At 39.4% G+C, this 24,295-nt stretch overlaps 1 protein-coding gene across 1 annotated transcript; it reads left to right on the forward strand.

The window, feature by feature from the left end:
- Positions 1-272: 272 nt before the first annotated feature.
- ZNF652 (zinc finger protein 652) lies at positions 273-24,049 on the forward strand. Its single transcript, XM_061589762.1, has 5 exons — positions 273-1,392; positions 15,092-15,239; positions 18,047-18,162; positions 19,665-19,809; positions 21,309-24,049. Exons 1-5 carry the CDS (start codon positions 490-492, stop codon positions 21,827-21,829), a joined length of 1,833 nt encoding a protein of 610 aa, XP_061445746.1. The 5' UTR covers positions 273-489; the 3' UTR covers positions 21,830-24,049.
- The last annotated feature ends 246 nt before the right edge of the window (positions 24,050-24,295 follow it).

Raw genomic sequence — 24,295 nt, forward strand, 5'->3', positions numbered from 1 at the left:
TGTCATGTGCCATCTTTAAATTATATTAGAACATTTATGTGGAACTGTGTTTTAGGGTCATCCATTGTTGTGAGGATCAGATGAAAGCTACATTAATATTTTTATTCCTGTTTCCAGGCAATAAGATGAATAAGCCATTATTAATAAGAATGATTAACAATTTGTGCAGCAAATCCTGTACTCTGTTTAAAGATTAGGCAGCAAATGATTTCAGGGATAAGTTCTTTTAGTTATGTTTAAGCCACTGACTTAATTTTCTCCTTCTTTTCTAGACAAAATGTTCAGCTATTGATTGGCAGCTTTCTTCCTGGGAACTGCTGCCGATGTCCTCGTGCTGTTAAACCAGAGTTCCATGACCTACATGTGCTTTGGTGCTCTGCTCCCCAAAGGCAGTCATGTGTTAGTTGTTTCCAACAATTCATCTTGTTCCAGAAGAGTTACGTCCTTGGTATTCTGGAATACAAGGTGCTCAATGAATCGGGAGCCCCCATGAATGAAACAGCCAGCTCTTGCCAGCAGATGGCTAAAAACTGCAGCACGCATGTAGCAGGGATGGCGCAAGAGGACAGAGGTCAAGTGCCACCCACTTTCTATCATGGTGCCAGCCAGGAACTTGATTTGTCCACCAAAGTCTACAAAAGGGAGTCTGGGAGCCCTTACTCTGTATTGGTGGACCCAAAAGCAAGTAAGCCACATCTTCATGAAAGAGAGGAACAGCCATATTTCAGGGAGGACAGAACAGTAGGAGAGGTCCGAGCCGTGAAAGAAGACAGGGAGAACTCTGACGACTTGCAGGAGGACGAGGAGGAAGATGAAGTGACTTACAAAAGGGAGCAGATAATAGTAGAGGTAAACCTTAACAACCAAACATTAAATGTATCAAAAGGGGAGAAGGGGGTCCCCTCCCAATCCAAAGAAACTGCTGTTCTTAAGACCAGCAGTGAGGAAGAGGAGGGTGACAGTGGGGAGGAAGAGGCCACTGAAGACAGTAATGATGAGGAGGAAAATGAGAGGCAGAAGAAAAAAGAGCAAAGAGAGGAGAAAGATAGTGTTGCACAAAGGAGGACAAGGAGAGCTGCATCTGCTGCAGCCGCCACAACTTCCCCTACTTCCAGAACTACAAGGGGCCGTAGAAAGAGCGTTGAGCCCCCCAAGCGTAAGAAGAAAGCTGCAAAGGAGCCCAAGGCACCTGTGCAGAAATCAAAGTGTGAAGAAAAGGAGACTTTGACCTGTGAGAAGTGCCCCAGGGTGTTTAACACACGCTGGTATCTGGAGAAGCACATGAACGTCACTCACAGGCGCATGCAGATCTGCGACAAGTGTGGGAAGAAATTTGTTCTAGAAAGTGAGCTCTCCCTTCACCAGCAAACAGACTGTGAAAAAAACATCCAGGTAGGTTCTCTTGCCTGCTTGTGAGATTTCCCTACCTTCTGCTGTCCCCTGGACACTTTGAAAGGGGGGAAATCCTTTGAGGAGAACATGGTCCCAAGCATTTCTACTTCTCTCACCATTTCCTATTGCACATCTAAGGAAATGAATCTGTATGAATGTGGGGAGGGAAGGGCATAGTAGGTGGCTGTTAGGATATCTCTACACAACTCTGCAGGTGAGATGAAGATGCACTTGCACTGTTCATTGCTTACTGTAAACAGAAGTTGATTTCCAGCCATCATAAATGTAAAGCTGAGTTTGCTGTGCTCTAGACAATTTAGATTCTAAGAACATGCTAAACTAAAACTTTATTTAATTTTAGTGATTCTGCTCATGGAATGAGTGATGTCACAAACAGGGCATGTTTTGACAAAGAAAGAGGGAAAGCTTGAGTTGTTCAGCAGTTAAGAACAGGAATGAATCCAGGTGCTATTTCATATAAAACTGTTTTCCTACATGGATATTATCTCCATGTAGAAAGCCTGTAAACACTGTAATGGATAGCCTCTTGCCATTTGCTTTTGTCTACATGTTGTGAAATACGCATTTATAATCGCATTATAGAATTGTGCATGAAATCATCTCTGAAACTGTTCTAGACAAATAGCTGTGGAAATTAAAGGCTCAGTTCCTTCTGCAATGAGATTGAGGGACTATAAAGCTGTAGGTGTTCTGAAAACTTCTGTGGAACTACACTCAGTCACCACCACAAATCCCGCTCAGGCTTCTCTTCTCATCACAAACTTTCTACTTTCAAATTTTTATTTTATTGATTTAGAAAAAAGATTAGACTGCTTAAGACTGCTTAATCAGAACAATATCCTAAGCGCACTGTTGTTGTCATGTGCCTTCAAGTCGATTGCAACTTATGGCGACCCTATGAATCAGCGACCTCCAATAGCATATGTTATAAGCCACCCTGTTCAGATCTTGTGTAAGTTCAGATCTGTGGCTTCCTGTATGGAATCAATCCATCTCTTGTTTGGTCTTCCTCTTTTCTACTCCCTTCTATTTTTCCCAGCATTATTGGCTTCTCTAGTGAATCATGTCTTCTCATTATATGTCCAAAGTACAATAACCTCAGTTTCATTGTTTTAGCTTATAGTGATAGTTCTGATTTAATTTGTTCTGACACCCAATTATTTGTCTTTTTTGTGGTCCATTGTATCCACAAAGCTCTCCTCCAACACCACATTTCGAATGAGTTTATTTTTCTCTTATCTGCTTTTTTCACTGTCCAACTTTCACCTCCATACATAGAGATTGGGAATACCATGGTCTGAATGATCCTGACTTTAGTGTTCAGTGATACATCTTTGTATTTGAGCACCTTTTCTAGTTCTCTCATTGCTGCTGTCCCCAGTCCTAGACTTCTTCTGATTTCTTGACTATTGTCTCCCTTTTGGTTAATGACAGTATTGATAATCCTTGACGAGTTCAGTGTCCTTGTTGTGTAGATAATTAGTGTAGATAATAAAATTAACAATCACAGATAAAACCAGCAAAACTTTTAAAAATCAAATACCTATAACTAAATTATATATCTGGGTGTAGACTTGCTGAAATAAAAAAAAGTTTTCAGCAGTCATCTAAAACAACATAGCAATGGTACCTGCTATATTTATTCAGGGGAAATAAAATCTGTGTTGGTGTCCAGATTCTATATAGAACAAGTACCTGTGAAGAAATATAGAAATCAGACAGCCCTTGCATGCTATTGATATGCTCAACCAACAATGTTCTGCATCTCTGAAAACCAGCCCATCAAATTCATAAAATTCAGTATAGATAAATGGGTTTCATCTCTGGGATGAGTTCAGAATGTAAGAGTGGGATCATGCTAGTGGGATGACTTGGTGACATTAGATAATGCTAAAGAACATGTTAAAAGTGGTCCTAAGAATACAACAGGTAAAAAGTGGAAATGGACTGCCTTCCAGTCGATCCCGTCTTATGGTGACCCTATGAATAGGGATTTCATGGTAAGCGGTATTCAGAGGGGATTTACTATTGCCTCCCTCTGAGGCTAGCCCTCCCCTGCTAGCTAGGGCCTGCTCAGCTTGCCACAGCTGCACAAGCCAGCCCCTTCCTTGTCCACAACTGCCAGCTGGGGGGCAACTGGGCTCCTTGGGACTATGCAGCTTGCCCATGGCTGCACAGGAGGCAGGGCACGTGACCCCTGAGCCACTCCCTGTGGGGGTGATCTTTAGCTGGCCCTTGACACTCAGGAGACACGAGTGGGGATTTGAATTCACAGACTCTGGACTCCCAGCCAGGCTCTCCTCCCCACTGTGCTATACCAACTGTAAGTTCATCTTAAAAATGCAAGAGCAACCCTGCTGGGTCAGACCAAACAATTAAGCATTCTGTTTCCTATAGTGGCAGGCCAGATGCCTCTGGGAAGTCCACAAACAGGAGGTTGCATATAAACTTCCATGAATTTCTCTAACCTTTTAAAGCCACCTGAGCTAGTGCCATCACCATACCTTATGATAGTGAATTCCATAAATTGTACATTGTCAAATTACTTTGTTTGTCTTGACTCTTTTGTTGGATGACCCTGAGTTCTAGTATTATGATAGAGGGATAAAAACTTTTCTCTGACTACATTTTTCTACACCATGCATAATTTTATAAACCTCTTTGAAACTGCTCCTTACTGAGTGTTTTCCCCTAAACATATAAGCCCCAAATGTAGCTAGGGCAGGATGAAGCCTCCTCCCTACCTTTGCATTCATTTTGTCCCTTGGTGAAGATGGGGTGTGGATATCAGCGGAGGAGGAAATTGCTTTGCTTTCAGATGAGGAATTGCCTGCTTAAGGTAATGAGGGAGGTTTTCTTCCTTATGTACTTTTTAAAAAAACCAGGTTTCTCCTCCAATATTTGCTAAGAGATCGTCAACCTGGCTGCTGTTTTGAAAATAGAGAGGAAATGAGGAGGGAGATACTTTGCTGATCTCTCAGCCAAGCCATGACTTAGAGCAGCTTTTACGTACTTAAAAAGAAAAAGAGAAAATTACCCCAAGCACTTTGCAATCATATGTAGCCAAAAATTGAAAAAATTGCCCTCCAATGTTTGCCCTCCCAACCCCCTTCTTCTCCTAAGTCCCCCCCCCCCCCGCACTCCATGAATGTGCCAAAACAATACTTTCTGGAATTTCAGCACTGTCCTAGCTGTAGCCTTTCCTCATAAATCATCAGATCCTGGTTCTTACTAAGTTGAAGTATATCAAAGGTCTTTCCCATTCCTTAGTGGGTGCAAATAATAGTTAAACCTTTGTGTCCTTTTAACTGAAATGCTGAGACTAAATACAACTTTGAATTTTCTCTTAGCAAATGATCCACTTAACGTTGCTCATTGTTAGATGTTACTTCTGCTTTTTAACATAAAACATGGATTTCTGGTCACTTTCTGAGGTAGCAGACATCGCTCTTAAATTGGCATTTTTTTCCCCAGAAGTCCAAGGACATATTACTTCTGTTTCCACCCTCATCCTCAAGATTTCCTTCATACTACCAGTGAGCTGCCATTACAGCCCCTGTAAAAATGTAACTTTTACCCCCGTGCACATGGTATAATGCAGCTTCTTAAACTAGAACAAAACGGATGAAAATTGCACAGTTCCTTTATTTTCATGATGCTCCTTGCTTTCTTTTTTTTTTTTCAATTAATTTTTATTCAAATTTTCAAAATCAAGACAATACAAAAAGAAAAACACAAATTAAAACTAATACAACAAAAAGAAAAAAAACTATTGACTTCCGATTTGTCGTAGTTCAGCTATAGGTCTATAATATATAACAAACCTGTCTCTTGATAAATTATAAAATCACCTTCCTCCAGCAGTTATCTTAGTTGGTATCAAATCTCATTAACATCATATCATTTTATTCTTCTACAAAAAGTCAAAGAGAAGTTTCCAGTCCTTGAGATATATGTCCATCAATTTTTTTTCTAGATAGACATGTCAATTAATCCAACTCTTCAAGTCTATTAAATCCAGTAATTTCAAATCGCTCTTCTTCCTTTATCTGTGTTGATTCCATCTTCCATCTTTACGCACCCAATAATCTTGCTGTCATAGTCATATAATAAGAGTCTGATAGGGATTTCCTTCATCACAAATATTTTCTTGCCATCATTTCTGAACGTATCACTGAAGTATTGTTGCAGAACCGCATCTCTGTTCCTCTTTTTTACAGAATGCACTAGCACATCTCTTGAAGGGTTTTTCATTGTCACAAAACAGGAATTAATTCTGTAAACTTTCTCCATTTCAAGTTCCATCAAATCCTTCCAGTCCATGAATTTTTTCGAACCGATGATATCTTTATCTCCAATCTCTTCACCAATTCCTTCAGGGACAGCGCTGAATTCCAAACAGTAATATTTGTCTCCAGGATCCATCACAGCCAGGAAATCCAAATCTTTTTCTTTTTTTTTATCATTAATTTTTATTCAAATTTTCAAAGACAAAAAACAAAACAAAAATAATTAAACAATAAAATAAAATGTTGACTTCCGATTTGTCACAGATCAGTTATAGGTCTACAATATATAACAATCCTGTCTCTTAAATTATATTATAAAATCACTTTCCTCCGGTAGTTATCTTAATTAATCATCAAATCTCATAAACATTACTTTATTCTTTCCACAAAAAGTCAAAGAGAGGTTTCAATTCCTTGAGAGATATATCTTTCAATTTTTCTCCAAATAAACATGTCGATTAATCCATCTCGTTCAAATTTGTTAGGTCCAATAATTTCAATAACCATTCTTCCATTATCAATGTTAATTCCATCTTCCATCTTCAATAATCCTGTTAAGTCCAGTAATTTCAGTAGCCATTCTTCCATTATCAATAACCCTGTTAAGTCCAGTAATTTCAATAGCCATTCTTCCATTATCAGTATCCCATAATAATCTTGTTGTCATAGCCATAGTCCAAATAAACATATAGATTAATCCATCTCATCAAACCTGTTAGATCCAATAATTTCAATGGCCATTCTTCCATTATCAATATTAATTCCATCTTCCATCTTCAATAGTCCTGTTCAGTCCAGTAATTTCAGTATCCATTCTTCCATTATCAGTATCCCATATTAATCTTGCTGTCATAGCCATAGTCATATAATAAGAGTCTGATGGGAATTTCCTTTATCACAAATATTTCCTTGCCATCAATTCTGAATATGTTGCTGAAATATTGTTGTAAAGTCATATCTCTGTTCTTCTTTTTTACAAAATGCACTGGCTCATCTCTTGAGAATTTTTCCATTGTCACATATCTGTAGTTAATTCCATAGATTTTTTCTATGTCAAGCTCCATCACATCATTCCAGTCCAGAAAATTATCCAAGACATTGATAACTTTATTTAGGAGACATGATAGAAGTGTATAAAATTATGCATGGCATTGAGAAAGTGGATAGAGAAAAGTTCTTCTCCCTCTCTCATAATACTAGAACTCGTGGACATTCAAAGAAGCTGAATGTTGGAAGATTCAGGACAGACAAAAGGAAGTACTTCTTTACTCAGCGCATAGTTAAACTATGGAATTTGCTCCCACAAGATGCAGTAATGGCCACCAGCTTGGACGGCTTTAAAAGAAGATTAGACAAATTCATGGAGGACAGGGCTATCAATGGCTACTAGCCGCCATGATGGCTGTGCTCTGCCACCCTAGTCAGAGGCAGCATGCTTCTGAAAACCAGTTGCGGGAAGCCTCAGGAGGGGAGAGTGTTCTTGCACTCGGGTCCTGCTTGCGGGCTTCCCCCAGGCACCTGGTTGGCCACTGTGAGAACAGGATGCTGGACTAGATGGGCCACTGGTCTGATCCAGCAGGCTCTTCTTATGTTCTTATGTTCTTATCTCTAATATCTTCATTAATTTCTTCATAGACATCGTTGAATTCCAAACAGTAAACTTTGTTTCTAATATCCATAAACTCCAGATCTTTTTCCAATTCCACATTTGTTCCAATCTCCAGGGCTTGTATCTTCCCTTTAATTTTTCTTTTCTCATCTCTAATCTCATCAATCGCCTCTCTCACAAGATCCCCTATTTCTTTAAGCTCCTGCGTCATTTTGCCTAATTCAATTTTCATCTCCTGTCTACCCTGTCTCAGGGTTTGTTTCGTTATCTCAATCTCATCCATTATTTTCTGAAACATAATTTCTTCCATGGTCTCAGCCACTTTCCTGATTGCCTTTCTTAAAACCACGAAAACAAAAATTATTTCAGCCACAATTGGGTTAATATTCCAGGCTTCATGACATCACAGTGTAGACAGTACAGCCTGCCTTATCTCTTATTTGTTCAGGAATACAAAACAAATTTAGTTCCCAGCTTCAAAACAGTTAGTGGCGTCGTGAACAAGCAGATTCGTCAAAATGAAATAGACCAAAAAGAAAATAGTCCCGGACATATAATACTCCAAAGTTCATAAATCAAATTTATTTATTTTTTTTCCCTCCTCGAAATAGAAATCCCTCTTCCGTTTGTATCTTTAGAATGCACTTCCAGGCCAGCTTTTTGCAATAAAAACAAAGATAAGCTTTTTCAATTTCTTTCCTCCTTAATTTCGTGAATAAAAGAGAAGAGTTATAACTCACCCAGAAATTCTTTATAGCTGATTCATTGACAAATCTCTTTTTGCTGCAACGATTTAAACCAAGTGAAAAAAAAAATAGAAAGAAGGATGCTTGCCTGTTAAAGTCCGTTTTTCTTTGAAGAAAAGATAAACGTGTCGCTTAATCAGTTAGAGCTAGTTGGAAGTCCGTCCGGCATTTGCTGGCTGAACCTTCTCCCATAAATTAATGAAATCCAGTCCTCCCAACAAAAACAAGCTTCTGTGGTTAATCTCTACGTTTCTCCCTGCCCGGGAGATAATCTTTACCAGTCAAAAATAATGTTCTGACTGATTTTAAAACTGAAAAAGCTTCTTCTGAGACGAGAGCTCGTCTCAAAAAGCAGGCACAAGCGAAGTCACCCTTCCCAGAAGTGGAAATCCAAATCTTTTTCCAAGACCATATTTAATCCAATCTCCAGGGCTTGAACCTTCCCTTTAATTTTTCTTTCATCCTTTTTTAATTTTCCAAATTTATCTTTGTTCTCCTTTCTCATAGAATCCTGAATTTCTTTCAGCTCCTGTCTCATTTCGCCAAATTCACTTATCATCACTTGTCTGTTATGTCTGAGTTCTTGTTTTGTTAGCTTAATCTCATTCATTATTTTCTGAAACATATCTAAAGAGAAAGTCCCTTCTTGTACATCCATGATCTCAACCACCTTCTTGATTGTCATTCTTAAAACCAAAAAAACCACAATCCCTTCAATTTCCAATGTCCCAAGCAAATAACAGTTTATTTCTTTATCCAGTTACAAAGGAGTTAATCTTTCAAGCCAGCTGACGTCACCCTCTAGACAAGACGAACTGCCTTATCTCTTGTATGTCCAAAAGTGCCAAAACAACTTTAATTCACAGCATCCAAATAATTAGTAGCAGGAAGAATGAGCAGATTCGTCAAAAAAAAAAAAGTAAACCGGAAAAAATAGTCCCAGACATATATTACTCAAAAGTCTTCTAAATAAAAAAAAAAATTTCTCTTTAAATTAGAAACCCCTCAGCCGTTTGTAATCTTTATAATGCTGAATTCCATGCCAGCTTTTTGCAATAAAAATAAAGATAAACTATATTTTCTTCCCCTTAGCTCCGTGAATAAAAGAGAAAGCTATAACTCACCCAGGGTTTCTTAATTGCTGGTTCTTTGACAAATCTCTTTAGCTGTATTGATAACAAAATAATGAGAAAAGACAGGAGAATGCTTGCCTGTTAATCCATTTTTCTTTGAAGAAAAAAAAACGGCTCACTTAATCAGTTGAGCTGGTTGGAAATCCTAGCTCCGTCCGAGCTGCTGGAAGACCTTCTTTCACAGAATTCCAGCCTCCAACAAACACAACAAAGCTCTGTGGAAAATCTCTACGTTTCTTCCTTCTCCGGAAGAAATTTTCCCCAGTCAAAAAGCCCTTCTGACTGGTTTTAAAACTGAAAAAGTTTCCACCAAGACGGGAGCCCGTCCCAGAGGCAGCACAGGCGGAGCGATCCTCCTGGGAAGTCCAAGATGCTCCTTGCTTTCAAGTGGTTACTTAGTTTTCAGTTTTGGGATGCATAATTCAGAGGCTTCGCATGTACCACAGATAGTCTTGCTGCGAAAGAATCCATGTAAAAAAATCAGCTTCCAATTAATCATATAATGCTGATATGCTTTGTTAAATGCAAGTAGTATGTGTGTGATTTATTGTTGAGCCTTTAAAATAACATTATGTTGTATTGATAACATGATAATGAAATTCATCCAGTGGCCTAGTTTGCATGTCGCTTTAATCTATAGGTAATCTATGGTTTAAATGTGAATGTGCAGCATGCTAGGGAACACTGCTGAAACTGTGGGTGCAGAGCTCTTGCCTTGCTCCTGCTGCTGTCAGGAGCTAAGCTGTGGTCTGGCTTAGCATTGTGTCTGAACTTGGACTCATGGTTTGTTTATTTCCAATCAAATCATGTGCAGTAATCCAAGAACAAAAATTGCTGTTGTGGTTTGCTTAGAAAGAAACAAACCATAAGCCCAGGTACAAACATAATGCTAAGCTAGACTGTGCCTAAGCTTCCACAAGAGCAGGGGAGGAGAAAAACACCTGCAAGTTCAGCAGTGTGCACTAGCACACTTCACCATCACATTTAATCTGTAGCATAGTTTAACATTGGTTTAAAGCACCTCCAAACTGCAGGCCATTCCCACCTGCCCCACACCTGATGTCAGGCGTGGAGCAGATAGAGATGCAGCTGGATCATCTGTGCAACTGATTTCCCTGCAGAGAACTCAATCACCAAAGGCAATCCCTGTAGAAAGCAAGCTTGAAGTCACTGCCCATCAGCTGATAGGTGGTGATTTCAAGCCTACTGATCAGTGGCACTTCAAAGCATAGCACAGGGCTCTTTGCAAATCCTGGTTGGTGTTTTGAAATTCCAGCTATCATCACTTTATGTCATTGCAATGGCAGATGATGGACAGGTGGGTGGCGCAGCCCACCTGTCAAATTTGGACCACAAGATTGGCCAGATCAGGTTCCCTACCTCTGGTTTAAAGTGCTGTGTGAACGAGGCCACAGAGTATCATAAAAACATAGGAAGCTGCCTTATACCGACTCAGACCTTTGATCTGTCTAACTCAGTATCCTGTCTACACTGACAGGCAGTGGCTCTCCAGTGTTTCAGACAGGAGTCTTTCCTGGCCTCACTTGGAGAGGCCAGGGATTGAACCTGGGTCATCTTGCATGCAAAGCATGTCCTCAGCCACTTTCCCTCATAGAGCTGTTTTAAATTTGGAGGTAAATTGTCACAGAGAAGGCAGTTGAAGTGTCATTGCCCATTTGGCAAATGTTTTTAGTAGAATTTATTTTTATTTTATTGGCTTGCTAAAAAAGGAGCAATTAAGCTAGCAATCCTATCTATACTCACTTGTTCGGACGTTCTGTTGAATTTGGATTTTTGAGTAATTATGAATCAAATTGGCCCATAAATGTGGCAGTTAACTATTTGAATTTTATCCTATGCTAGCTGGCACATTGTAGGTGCAGACTTGCTCAATTTTAAAATGTTTGTATATATCTAAAACCTTCTGGATAAAGGTACTCAGTATATTATGACATGTATTTTGAATTTGCTGATGCTGTTTAATTTTAAAAATGCAATGGGATAAATGTGTGAACGGTATCATATCTTTTAATCTTGAACCTGTGTAAGGAGTCATTGGATCAGGTGTTGCAGGAATACTCTACCAGAATTGATGAGTCAAAGTGACAGGTTGTTCCAGAGAGCCAGGCAGAGTTTTAGGGCAGTCTCCCTGGGAGAGGGGAGGCTGAATTCCAAGAAAAAACTGTTATGAATCCTTTCCTGGGTTGCAGGCCCTGGAAATCATGGAGTTAAGGTCAGGGACTACTATTCCAAGGAGTCTGGGAAGGAGCATGAAAATTGGATCCTTGTGGGAGCAAATGTTCAATAAAAGGGTCAGCAAGACTTAGCACTAGCAGCTGCCAGCTCTCTGCCTTAGGGTTCCAGTACTCAGGAACCAAGGATCCTGATTGTAATATTTATTATTTGTAGCAAAGAACTAAGGGAACTAATAGGGAAACCTTCTGTGGGCCTTCTTTTCAGCTGTTGCCTGTTAGGTGATTACATACCTGTGTCTAGTGACTAGGAAGATGACAACTTGCAGGGCTATCATTCCTCAGACACACTGGGGCTAGTACCATGGTCTTGCTTTGGATTAGGGAAGCCTTATAGTGGGTTTGTGTCAGGTACTTGCTATCATTGTTGGGATTTGGCAGTGGGTTGTTTTCATTAGTCCTTTAAGGAGTCCTCTGCTATTCCAGATTCCAATTTTTGCATCTGCCTGACTTGTGAACTGAATAAGAGTTTGGCACACACATCAGCCCAGTATTAGAATACCTTTGTATTTTATTACTGTGTTGTCATTGGGAGTACATGTACATCTTGTCAGCACAGCAAGCAGTTTACATCAGTTTGTGGGAGTAAATTGCATGTACATTAGAAATTGGTCATTATTGTGCATTCTGTTGGCTATCAGCCATAGACCACATTTTCCACTATTTATTTCTGCATATTGTTTGGAATATCATGTTTTATTAGACTTTGACTTTATGTGCTCATTTGTCTTTGGTTATTGGTCAAGGAATAGGTTCTCCACTAAATAATAAATATTCATATTGATTTTTAATTTTTTTATTGCTTATTTCTTACATCGCATTTTCTTGTATTACAATTTGTTCTATGGAATGCAAATTGTAATACAAGAAAATACAACATAAGAAATAAAAGAAGCAATAAAATACAATTAAAAATCATACAGCACCTACTACAGCGCATTACAAATTGCTACAGCAGACAGAAATCATTAAGTGGTTCACCAAGACCATCTGCAATTTTTAAGCAGTCTGTGGAGAAAAAAGTTTGGGAACCACTATAGTAGGCTAATCTGTTTGACAGATCTGGCTGCGAAGAGTTGAGTTAGAACCCTTCAAGGTTCTTAAAAGTATTGGGAGAAAGTATGAAGTATTTCTGTTTAACATAGAGGATTGCATCCAGTGCTGGTGTACCAATCTCTTGGGTTCTGTGGGGCTATTTGTACGTGAATAATGCAAACACAATTACAATTGTGAAATTCAGGTAGCAAAAATGGCAACAACAATACAACAAATCCCAACAGAATGTAACATATATCTTCAGAATATAACAATTCTCAAAGTTCAATGCATTCAACAAGGCACCAGTGCAAAAGTTGCTTGTAGAAAAGTCCAGGATAGGAAAAGCAGGGATTCTCATATACAAAACCTTCAAACCCTAAATAAAATACAAAATGAATACAAGATAAATAAATACTGAGAGGAAGGGTGGGATATAAATCTAATAAATAAATACATAATAAAAATACATAAAGCCACTTCAAGGAGTTTACTCTTCCATTCTCTCTTACACACACAAATTACCTAATTCCAGGTGACCATGGCCTAATTCTTGCTCCCTGGCAATAACGGGTCCTTTCCTCTCCAGCTTTCTCTTTCTTTCGTGATCTAAAACTCACAAGCACAGCCCCTTCCTTAAGGTTTCCACACCCACAGGGCCAAACCAATAATCCATAGTGGTGACATTAGCCCTATTTAGAGTAGACCCATTGAATTTAATAAATCTAAATTAGGTCCATTAACTTCATTGAGCCTAGTCTGAGTATTGGATGCAATCCAGTATTTCAGAATTTTACTTTTTCATGCAGCCTTGTATATAATTGGGCCACTGAGAGATTAAGATTTTGGGGGGGTTATATGTATTCGTGTGCTCAATAGTTGATCCAAGTTAGATGCAAACATTTTATTTGTATTGAATTTTGTGGTCTGCTGCCTTTATCCAATTTTTATTTTTCGGAGCCACTTGGGTTCATCTTTGGAGAAAATTGGGATATAAATTATTAAAACAATAACAATAATTTTGATTACTAATTAATACATTAGCTAGAATTTGTCTTTCTTGGCAACTAAAGAGTCCATCATACAATTTAGGTGTGATCTGCCATATATCCCTGGTAGAAGGTAAACATTGGGATGTTGCCATGCCCCCACCATGATCTCAGTTATTGCCCAAACTCAGATTCCTGCAACCTAAGATAAGAAATGCAAATACTCTTCACTTTGGATTTATTCTGGTTGCATAATAATAGAACTTTCTAGGCCTCACAAGTTCAGATCATTGTGTTTAAATGTAAATTTAAGGATGGGAAGGAATAAGCTGAAACTGAACCCTGGCAAAACCGAGGTACTGTTCGTGGGAGACAAGGAAAGGTTAGGGGACTTGGACCTGGTGCTCAATGGGGTACAACTGCCCCTAAAAGACCAGGTCCGCAGCCTCGGGGTCATTCTTGACTCCCAACTGTCCATGGAAGCTCAGGTTTCGGCTGTGAACCGGGCAGCACTATATTAACTCCATCTGATACGAAGGCTACGCCCCTACCTTCCCAATCATCTGCTCCCATTGGTGGTACATGCCCTGGTCTCCTCTTGCCTTGACTACTGTAATACTCTCTATGTAGGGCTACCCTTGAAAACTGTCCGGAAGCCGCAACTGGTACAGAATGCGGCAGCGCGCCTGATTAAAGGCAGCCGCCGGCAAGATCACGTAACTCCAGTGCTCAAAGAGTTGCATTGGCTACCAGTTGCTTGCCGGGCCCAATTCAAGGTGTTGGTTTTGACCTTTAAATCCCTACACGGTTTTGGCCCAGTCTATCTGAAGGAGCACTTCCAGCATCATCAGCTATGCCGCCTAACAAGATCGGCCTCAAAAGTCCTTCTCTCTATCCCACCAGTCAAAACAGCTAGACTGGTGAGGACTAGAGAAAGGGCTTTTTCAATTGTGGCCCCCACCCTATGGAACTCCCTTCCAAATGATCTCTCCCAGGGCCCCCTTCCACCGGGCCGTGAAGACCTGGCTCTTCAGGCAGGCCTTTGGGGTGGGCTAGATTTTAACATCGTTGCTTTTAGATTTTAAGGTTATTGTATTGATGTGTCATTTTGTGCTATTTTGCTTATTTTGTACGTTGCCCAGAGTGACTGGTTAGCCAGCCAGATGGGCGACAAAGAAATCCAATAAATAAATAAATAAATCTGCTATCTATCATTTCTAAGCAATCAGGTGCAAGGTAGATTTAGTACCTGATTAGGATTCATCATGTTTTAATCTTAAACTTCTCTTCCATGAACACCTGTCCTAGAAACTGGTTTCCTCCCTCAGAACCAGATGGATTGACATAACCACCACTTTCTTAATCTGGATGTAGCTGCTCCTCAGAAGCAGCAGGTGGCGATGTAAGGCCAAGAACATTCACTCATTCTTTCATTGACCTTTTGAGGTCTACAAATGCAGCAAAACTGCAGTGAAGTGGGTGGCTTTTTAGTAGTTGCCACAAAATAAAGTATCTAGGATTACGGTTTCCTTCCTTAATTCGCTTAATTTAGGTTACAGCTGGCTTGTAGCATCTGAAATGAACTCTGTGTGAATTAAGCTTCTTTGTCCCGTCCATCCATTCAGTGTGTTTCCTGTAATAAATCGTTCAAGAAGCTATGGTCCCTCCATGAGCATATCAAGATTGTCCATGGATATGCAGAGAAAAAATTCTCCTGTGAGATATGTGAAAAGAAGTTCTACACAATGGCTCACGTGCGAAAGCACATGGTTGGTGAGTTTTTGCTGCCTGTATTTGCTCAACATGGTTTCTTTACCGCTCTGCTACTTGATTCTGAGACCATTCAAAGTACCTTCCCTATAGCATTGCAGGTGCCTCCTAGGTTATAAATAGATGGTTTGTCTAAGCCTCCTTATCAGTACTATAACCACATTAATTCCCATCAGCCATTGCCATCCCTATTTGCAGCTGAGGCCCAAACATGAAAAAAAAATGCCCATGTCAACAGAATGCTCACTTGAGGAAAAAGCAGATCATCCCAGAACTTGGCGTCTCAATTCGACATGTCTAAAACCAGACTATCTTATTCAGTTGTCTAATGAAATATGCCCAGTGCAGGAGCATCTAGGGTTGACTGGTGTGTGGAAAGCTGTAAATACAGCAGAGAGAAAGCAGGTGGTGCTCCCACCTGTGTGCAGCTTTAATTTGGATTCCTACATTGAGCAGGGGGTTGGACTTGATGGCCTTATGGGCCCCTCCCAATTTGATGATTCTATGATATTATTGCATATTGATTCAGCTGCTTACACTGTTCTTCCTTTCCTAGTTATATATAATGAAGTCTGTCACCAGAATGTGCACCTTAATTATTATTGCATTTGTATACCACCTTTCTGCCAGGGTACCCAAGGTGGTTCATAGTGTTAAAATACTGAAACAAATAATATACAATGTAAAGTTGGCCTGGGAAGCAGTAGTGGGACAGTCTACTGGAGCAGGTCTTGATGTTGCTTTTGCCTGCCCTTCTCATTCTGTTTTTCTTTCCCACAATGCAATTCTTGCCCACTGGCTCTGTGGGGAGGAGGGGACAGTGAGAGCAGGCCCTGATGTTATTGATACACCTAGCAGGTCACCGTAGTCTGCAGGAGAGCTTCAGCTTCCAAAGATATCAGGAGCTTGCTCTACAGTAACTCAGAGCAGGACTTTTAGGGTGGCTGCCTCTGTTTTCTAGAATAGCACTCCTGTCGAGGTTTGACAGGGTCCCACTATTACACTTTCTGGAAACAACTGAAGACATATTTGTTCCGACGCTTTCCTGACTAGATGAAAGCCATTGATGTCTACCTTGTATTGTTTTTAAATTTATCTGCTGCTATTTTCTGTTTAGCTGTTCTTTAGATGATGTTGTATTTTGTACACCACCTTGAGATGTGTGTGGAAGATGATGGTTAATAATAATAATAATAATAATAAAGTTCTAATAACAATAATTATAACAATAATAGAGCAGGCCTTGTATCATATTGCAGCTTAGGCTGCAGATGGGCCACACTTTTTCTGTTGCCCTTGGGCCAAGTATTATTATTTAATTTACATACTACTTCTATGCCAAAATGGCTTCTAAGCAGTTTACAGTTCACAAGTATGAATCAAATTATAAAATACCCACACATAATTAAAATACAGAACTAAACAATCCCATCAAAACATTAAAAACATCCATAATTAAAATATACAATAAAACAAGCCTGTTAAAAATCATAACACTTAAAAGAGTATTTAAAACAATTAGTTCAGCAAGTTCAATTTCAGGGGAAATGCTTATCTAAACAGGTGTGTCTTCAGGAGCAAGCAGAATGCCAGTACTGATGGGGCCTCTTGTTTTTCAGCAGAGAGTGTATTTCACAACACTGATGCCACTTATGTCCATAGATAATTTAACCACACCCCACAAATAATGGTTTGCCATGATGTGGTCAGTATAATTTGCAGAGGGGGGGGGACATCATCATAAGTTGCCCAGATTTGCTTTAAGAGACCAGACCTCATTTCTGGCCTCGTATCATTTTGCCTATGTTCATAGGTGTGTTCCATCCAGTTTCCACACTTTTTAAAATATGTATTTAAATAGTATTTTTAAACTTATTCCTCGCATATTCATTCTTAAGCATGTTTTGTCCTAAAGTGCACATTTTAAAACTCATATTGGTAAATTTTTGAGCCAAAACTGTTTTGCCAAATTCATAGAAATTTAAACTGAAGTATTAACAACATTTTAATCAACATATTAGTTCATGGGATGTGGATCTGGTCAATGTCTATCAGAATTCAGAAAGAGTAAATTCCTCATACAGCCTTTGCTTTAGCTTGGCGGGTCTGAATGACAGGTGCTGATAACTGTCCTCTTTGTTGGACCTCTTTTCTGTAAAATCTGGCTTTCAGACAGGATTCTGACTTGGATGAGACCAATGATTTGATGCAGTAACATGACTAGGAAGTTTAAGCTTAGAGGCGGAATGTTCAGCAGGATAGGTTTGATAGGCATAGGCTGCTTCCTTCTTTGATAGTAAGAAGCTTGTATTGGTAGTTCTTTAGTTTGATCCCCAGGGTCTTAATAATTTTGGGCAGAAGAAGTTTTTCTCATAATCTGAATGGTAGACATTTTTTACCAAATTAATCATTGCTCCATAGACATCTCTGTGTCCTGCTCTAGGACTGTCATGCTTTTTAGGTTATGAACTTTAACTGCTGCTTTTGTGAGACTGTTACGTTTGGTTTATATTGTAATGATTTTATTATTTTGTTAACAACCCTGGTATCTGTTTTGACTAAAGTGCATTATAGAAATAAATAAAATTTTAAGAATCAATTATGGTTGTTAGGAAATTTGCTTGGAGGATCCTGCCTGGGTATATGAGATTGAACTCAGTGGCTTTTTGTCCTTTCCAACCTCATTTCTGGACCCACCACAATAGAGTGGACTTCTGGATAAAAGTTAGGATATGTCATTCTGTAAGTTATGTTAACACTATCTGCTCATGTTAACATATAAATATTTGTTCCCTAATTTGACTTTTCAGCACACACTAAAGACATGCCATTTACATGTGAAACCTGTGGAAAATCCTTCAAACGCAGTATGTCGCTCAAGGTTCATTCCCTGCAGCATTCTGGAGAGAAGCCTTTCCGGTGTGAGGTAAGAACCCTTCTTAATTCAGGATGTAGTTGGATCTGGGAATTGGAATTTGAAAAACAATGGAGAATGAACACTGAGACCGGATATTGGTGTGTGTTTGCTTTGCTACATGTTGACTGCCTATGAAATTAATTGTGCCACATTTCATAGCTGGTCAAAAGCGTAAGGTAGCAGGGGCATGGCAAAAAAAACCTCACTATACGGTAAGGCACTACAACTAACTGGCTGTCCATGTTCTTGCAATTATGCTATAATGAATTTGTGATCAGCCATCATGCCACAAATATTGACTATTTTCTCTTAGTGTAGAATGAAACTGAGTGCAACTGTAGATTGCTATAGCTGGGGAAAATGGAATGACAAGAAAGAAATACTCTTGGCTCTGATAGAAAAGCAAAATGAAGCCTTTGCTTCTCCTCCCCCCAGTGTTATCTGCAAAAATTGGGGCAGAATATGAAACAACAAAATCCACCATTCTATCCCCTTACACCTGCATTTCTTGTCACTTTATTTATTACATTTATACCCCGCCTTTCTTTTCCATGAAACCCAAGGCGGCTTAGCTTGACCCTGCTTAGCTTCAGCAGGGAGCTGGCCTCATGTGCCTTCAGACCACCGTGGAATGAGTTGTATCCAACAAAGCAGTTCCACTAGCAGAAGGGCTTCTGCCTGTGCAACAGGACTTTCTGTCCTGTGCCTCCCAAAATCTGTTCTGGGGGGTTGGTGGGAACCCCAGAACAGATTGGAAGGGGCACAGGTAAAGGAGAGGAAGTCCTGTTGTGCAGGCTGAAATCTGTGTGCTAATGGGGGTACCTTCATTTTGGGGGAACAGCTGTAGCTCAGTGGTAGAACATCTGCTGTGCGTGCAGAAGATTCCACATTCAATCCCTGACATCTCCAGGTGGGCTTGGGAGAGATCCCTGTCTGAAATCCTGGAGAGCTACTGGCTGTCGGTGTAGACAGCTGAATAGACCAATGGTCTGAGTCAGTATAAGACAGCTTCCTATGTCCTGTGTTGGATACAACCTAACATGTTCATAAGTATTGCTAACTACTTAAATTCTAAAAGCGTACATTTTGGGTGTCTTTGCAATGAAATAGAACAAAGTTTTTCCTTCTCATATCTTGCTCTCTACCTATGCCCACTTGATGTTTCCATCTTGCCCTTAAGGAACTGTCCATAAATCTAAAAGATTATTTGTTTCATTTTTTCCAACATAAACTGAAACAGTGTGTCTTTTACTTTGAACTAGCATAGAAACTTTCCTCGGAATTTACTAGCATTGAACAGGATCTCATTTTTTTATATATTTTATTTTAATTGTGTTATGATTGTGTTAGCAGCCTTGAAACCTTGTGTGGTAAGGCACAGGTAAATATACCTAAATCAAAATAAAAAAACTTTTGGGATTCAGTATAGGATATGCTGCTGCAATATTATACTATATCTTACTTTCCTGATTCCTGCAAATGAAAGATCTGTTCCTCCTTGTTTGTTGTAGAACTGTGATGAAAGGTTTCAGTACAAGTACCAGCTCCGTTCCCACATGAGCATCCATATTGGACACAAGCAGTTTATGTGTCAGTGGTGTGGTAAAGACTTCAACATGAAACAGTACTTCGATGAGCACATGAAAACTCATACTGGTAAGGATGTAATTTTTTGTTTTGTTCTGTAATATGAAAGTACAGTAGATTAACCAAGGTCAAATGCAATCCACCTAGAGATGTCAGACCTAATTCATCAGCATTTAATCCTTCTCTGAATTAAATAACAATACTGAAGAATATAAGAAAAAGAGAGGTTCGTGCCTCATTCTAAATTTTGATGGGCGGAGAAGGAAAGGCAGGTTTAAAAAGCTGAACTTGAGGAAATGGAATTACATACGGGGAATTAAGTTTAAAGGTTTAATATATAGGTTTCTTAGAGAAGAGGGGTTTTAAGGAGTGTTCGTGTGTTCTGAGGGAAGTTCCAGGCATACGAAGCAGCATCAGTGGTATATTAGGATTTGAGAGCAGAAGGATAAGCAGAGGGTAGAGAGCTTTAAGCATAAGAACAAGGTGATTCTGCTGGATCCAGAAGGAGATGGGAAAACAGTGTAGGGATTTGGGAAGAGGTGTTGCAGAATCTGAATGATGGAGGTGAATGAGTTGTAGACAGACTGGAAAGGACTGCGGTTAGTAAATGGAAGGGTAAAGTGAAAGTAGCAGTGACCCTATCAGCTCTTAGCAGGGCTGGGAAAGACTTGTGCCTGGAAACTTTGGTGGGCTGCTGCCAGGCAGAATGTACAGTACTGGGCTGGGTGGTCTATAAGGCAGCTAGCATTGAGTGCAAAAAGCAGAAGCCAATTTGTAGTGGGTTGAGAGAGCGGGTAATGAGACGTTGAGAGGCAAGAATAGAGAATGTGTTCCAGAAGGTTGGAGGTAAGATCTAAAAGAAAAATGTGGATATATAGAAGGGTGGAATAAGTCAAGGGAGGACTTTTTGTAAATGAGGGAAATGGTGATGCATTTGAACACAGTACAGAATTACTGGAGAAAATGGGTTGGGTGACCATATGCGCTGAGAAGGAAAAATACTGGAGGAGATAGGAAACAGGAATTAGGAAAGATCGGATCCAGGGGCGCGTGATGATAGTAAAGTGGCCATCTCAAGAAGCAAGGGTGAATGGAAGGAAAGGGGTGTGTGGATGGGGGAGGGGTGGGAAGAGAATGTTTGGATACTTCCAGTTATATACTGAGAGGCAAAGAGCTTGGAAAGTTGGAGTACAGCCTTGGGGGTATCAAAAGTAGAAAAGTATCAAGGATTGTTGGGATTTAAACCACGGTAGTGTGATAAACATTGCTCAGCTAAGAGGGCTGAGGAGTACTCCGACAATTTTTATGATAGTAAATATTTAATATAGAACCTAATGCATTCTTCAGCCTTTGAATAATTATTATTCTATGATTATTAGTTTTATTTATGAATTGCTTCCTTTGAGGCATCCTGAAGTGTTTTACTATATGAAAGTTTCTTGAACAATTTGAAAGCTTTTTGATAATAGACCTGTGTTCGTCTTTTTTAGTATGATCATTGAATCTGGTTGATGTGGTAACACATGAAGAATGATGTCAGATAAGTTTTCATGTTTAATTTTTAACAGGAGAGAAGCCTTTTATCTGTGAAATCTGTGGCAAAAGCTTCACCAGTCGCCCCAACATGAAGAGACACCGCAGAACTCACACAGGAGAGAAGCCATATCCATGTGACGTGTGTGGCCAGCGATTCCGCTTTTCCAACATGCTTAAGGCACACAAGGAGAAGTGCTTCCGTGTTACCAGTCCTGTTAATGTGCCAGCTGCTGCCCAGATCCCACTCGCCACAACCTCTCCTGCCACCACTGTACCTTCCATTGCAAACACACAGAATGTCCCTGCCCCTACTCCACCAATCAATATGAACCCAGTGAGCACACTTCCACCCCGCCCCATTGGCCATCCATATTCTCACCTGCATCTTCACCCACACCATCCACACCACCTCCCTGTACCTGTGCCCCCTGTCCCTCATTTACCTCCACCTCCTGCTCTGTTTAAGAGTGAGCCTTTAAATCATAGGGGCCAAGGTGAGGACAGTTTTCTACGACACCTGGCAGAAAAAAACAGTTCCGTACAGCACCACTAACTGATTTGTCTTCTGCCTGCCATTCTTTTGGTCTTAAGAACGTGGAAGAGTGCTCCCTTCTAAGAAATCTTGTGGTGGCTTTTGCAGCCCTAAGTGAAAGAATTTTACATTATTCCTGGCTGTTCTGCAAAGTGGTCATCAAACCCAGGGGAACCGATAGGACAGAAGCCCAACTTGGCTTGCACGTTTTACTGTTGACTTTTTTAGATTTCAAAAAGACTGAGACTTGTGAAATTTTTTATAATTTCATATCAGCTGATGAGGTATGCTTGCTTTTATATCCTGGACTTTCTCCTCAAAGAGGGGATGAGCCTGGTATCCTTTGTACTAATCAAAGACTGTGAGACTAAATCCCAGAGCATTAATTATCACTGTGTATTGTTAATTTCTTTTCAGCTTGTGTGTGTGTGTGCGTGTGTGTGTGTGTGTGTGTGTGTGTGTGTGTGTGTGTGCGCTGGTTATGGAGTGAACCAGCCACATGATCGCAGAATATCAAGCATTATGGCAAAAAGACAGTAAACAAAACTTAATCTCATTTGAGTAGTTCTCCTAACACACTCTTTATTTTAATACGGAAAAATTATTTTAGAGTTTTTGTATAGACCTATTTAGTAGCCTGTTTCTAAAATGAAATGTATTTCAAATAAGCGGTGTAATTTTTTTCAGTGTAGCTGGACCTATGTTGTTACAATAGATAATTTTTATAATCATTCAAATGTGATCCTTTTAAGAAAAAAAGATGCAAATAGCTTCTATAGTAAAAATTATTCTTACATCTGTACTACTCTTTAAAAAGGTGCTTTGAAAGGGAGAGGAAGGAACCCAAGAAGTCTCTGGTAAGGCTGCCTCAGAAGTGGAGATGATTTCAGAACTTTATATAACTTATTTGTAGTTTTTTTCTAAATGTGACGGTTATCTTCTTCCAGTGTCACTTGAGGGTTACTAGACAAGGACATTAAACTACTGTATTCCCACAAACATTTTTCATTTGCCTTTGCTGGACTGAAGTGTGGAATGTTTCAGAAAGAATATACCCTTTCGTGGGGGGAAATTGGGGTATGAAGCTACAAGTGAGAACTCAACCAGAAGTAGCATTTTGAAATTTGTATGCTATTATTTCTTTGGGATACAATATGACCTAGTTCATTTTATAGATGTGTGTTTAAGGTATGACTTAATTTGAGAATCATATTTGATGCTACTTGGTTTTTTTCTCAAAGATTCATAAGTAAATGGGGAACCACAAATAAGATGCTGTTTGGCTGGATTTGTAAAAACAACAACCTTGAGTTAAGGAATCTGGTGAGAACACTGTTATGTTGCCTGAAATGTTTATCACAGAGTATGTGCCCACAGTGAAGCAGTGTCCAGTATAGATAAGATGCATATTATATAGGATAGCATCTTTCAGATTTGACTTCAGGTTTCACAGGTAAATGAGAAAGAAATGTTTGAATGTTAAGCAAGTTACTAGTTGTGTTTTTTCATTCTCCAGTGGCACTAAATTGTGGCAGACTAGTTTGAATGCAGAGAGTCATGGTTCTTATTCAGATGTAGTTTACGGAAGTTGAAATACAGCACCATTTAAGCAGCTGAAATAGCTATTGACTCCTTGAGGAGAAGGCACAGAGATACTCATGATTAAGAGTTTAAATTTCCCTAAGCTTAATTTCACCACCCAAAGACCATCATGCTGGTCCCTAGCATGTCATTCTTTTTTAAAATTAGGCTTTTAATTAAGGGAGGGATTACATCAGATAAAATAGAAAGCCCTCTCTATGGTGTCCCAAGGTTGCTAATTTCTACCATCTATTAACTTTGATTTTGCATAAAAATAGTATTAGGCCTTTTTCATACCTATTCATATTTGAATTAAAATCTCTAAACCCCTTCTTTTTTCTGAAAAATAAGTATTTTAAATTTTTGTGATAGCATTTATCTGTTCCTTCTCTTTTGTAGGTAGTAAAGCTAGCTATAAAAGTAAATCATTATTACTTAACAGTTTGCCATCTTCTACTACCCTTGATGGTTTTATACATTCCATGTCATGTTTGCAAACCCACATTTCTGTGTAGATATGCCACAGGTCAACAAACTGGCTTGTTAAATCTACTTTTATAAATTTAAAAAAACCATTGTGGTAAATCAGTTGTAATCCAATTTTGCAAGAATGGTTTTCTCAATAAATTTTCAGTATTTGGCTGCTATTTATGAATCCTATTATTTGAGATGGGTGTAATTTTTTCCAGCACAACAACAAAAAACTGTGTTATCTCTTTGAATGTTGGGTATGATTCTATACATTTCAGATTTGAATTCCTATGTAAGTGGGTAAACTTGGAGTACCAAAAAGTGGACCATCGCAGTTCTAGTTACCTCGTATTTATATGGATGGCTTTGCAGTCACTATATTGCAGTAGCTAAGCCAGGTTCCTAATTGTGGAAAGGTTTGAAGTCTGTTCAGGC

Source organism: Rhineura floridana, chromosome 11, assembly GCF_030035675.1.
Source record: "Rhineura floridana isolate rRhiFlo1 chromosome 11, rRhiFlo1.hap2, whole genome shotgun sequence".
NCBI lineage: Eukaryota > Metazoa > Chordata > Lepidosauria > Squamata > Rhineuridae > Rhineura > Rhineura floridana.

Bases quoted from the DNA above. Each gene is read 5' to 3' on its own strand.
- ZNF652 (XM_061589762.1), top strand. From the start codon at position 490: ATGAATGAAACAGCCAGCTCTTGCCAGCAGATGGCTAAAAACTGCAGC. The intron at 15,240-18,046 runs GTGAGTTTTTGC...TTGACTTTTCAG, and splicing joins CGTGCGAAAGCACATGGTTG to CACACACTAAAGACATGCCA. The intron at 19,810-21,308 runs GTAAGGATGTAA...AATTTTTAACAG, and splicing joins GCACATGAAAACTCATACTG to GAGAGAAGCCTTTTATCTGT.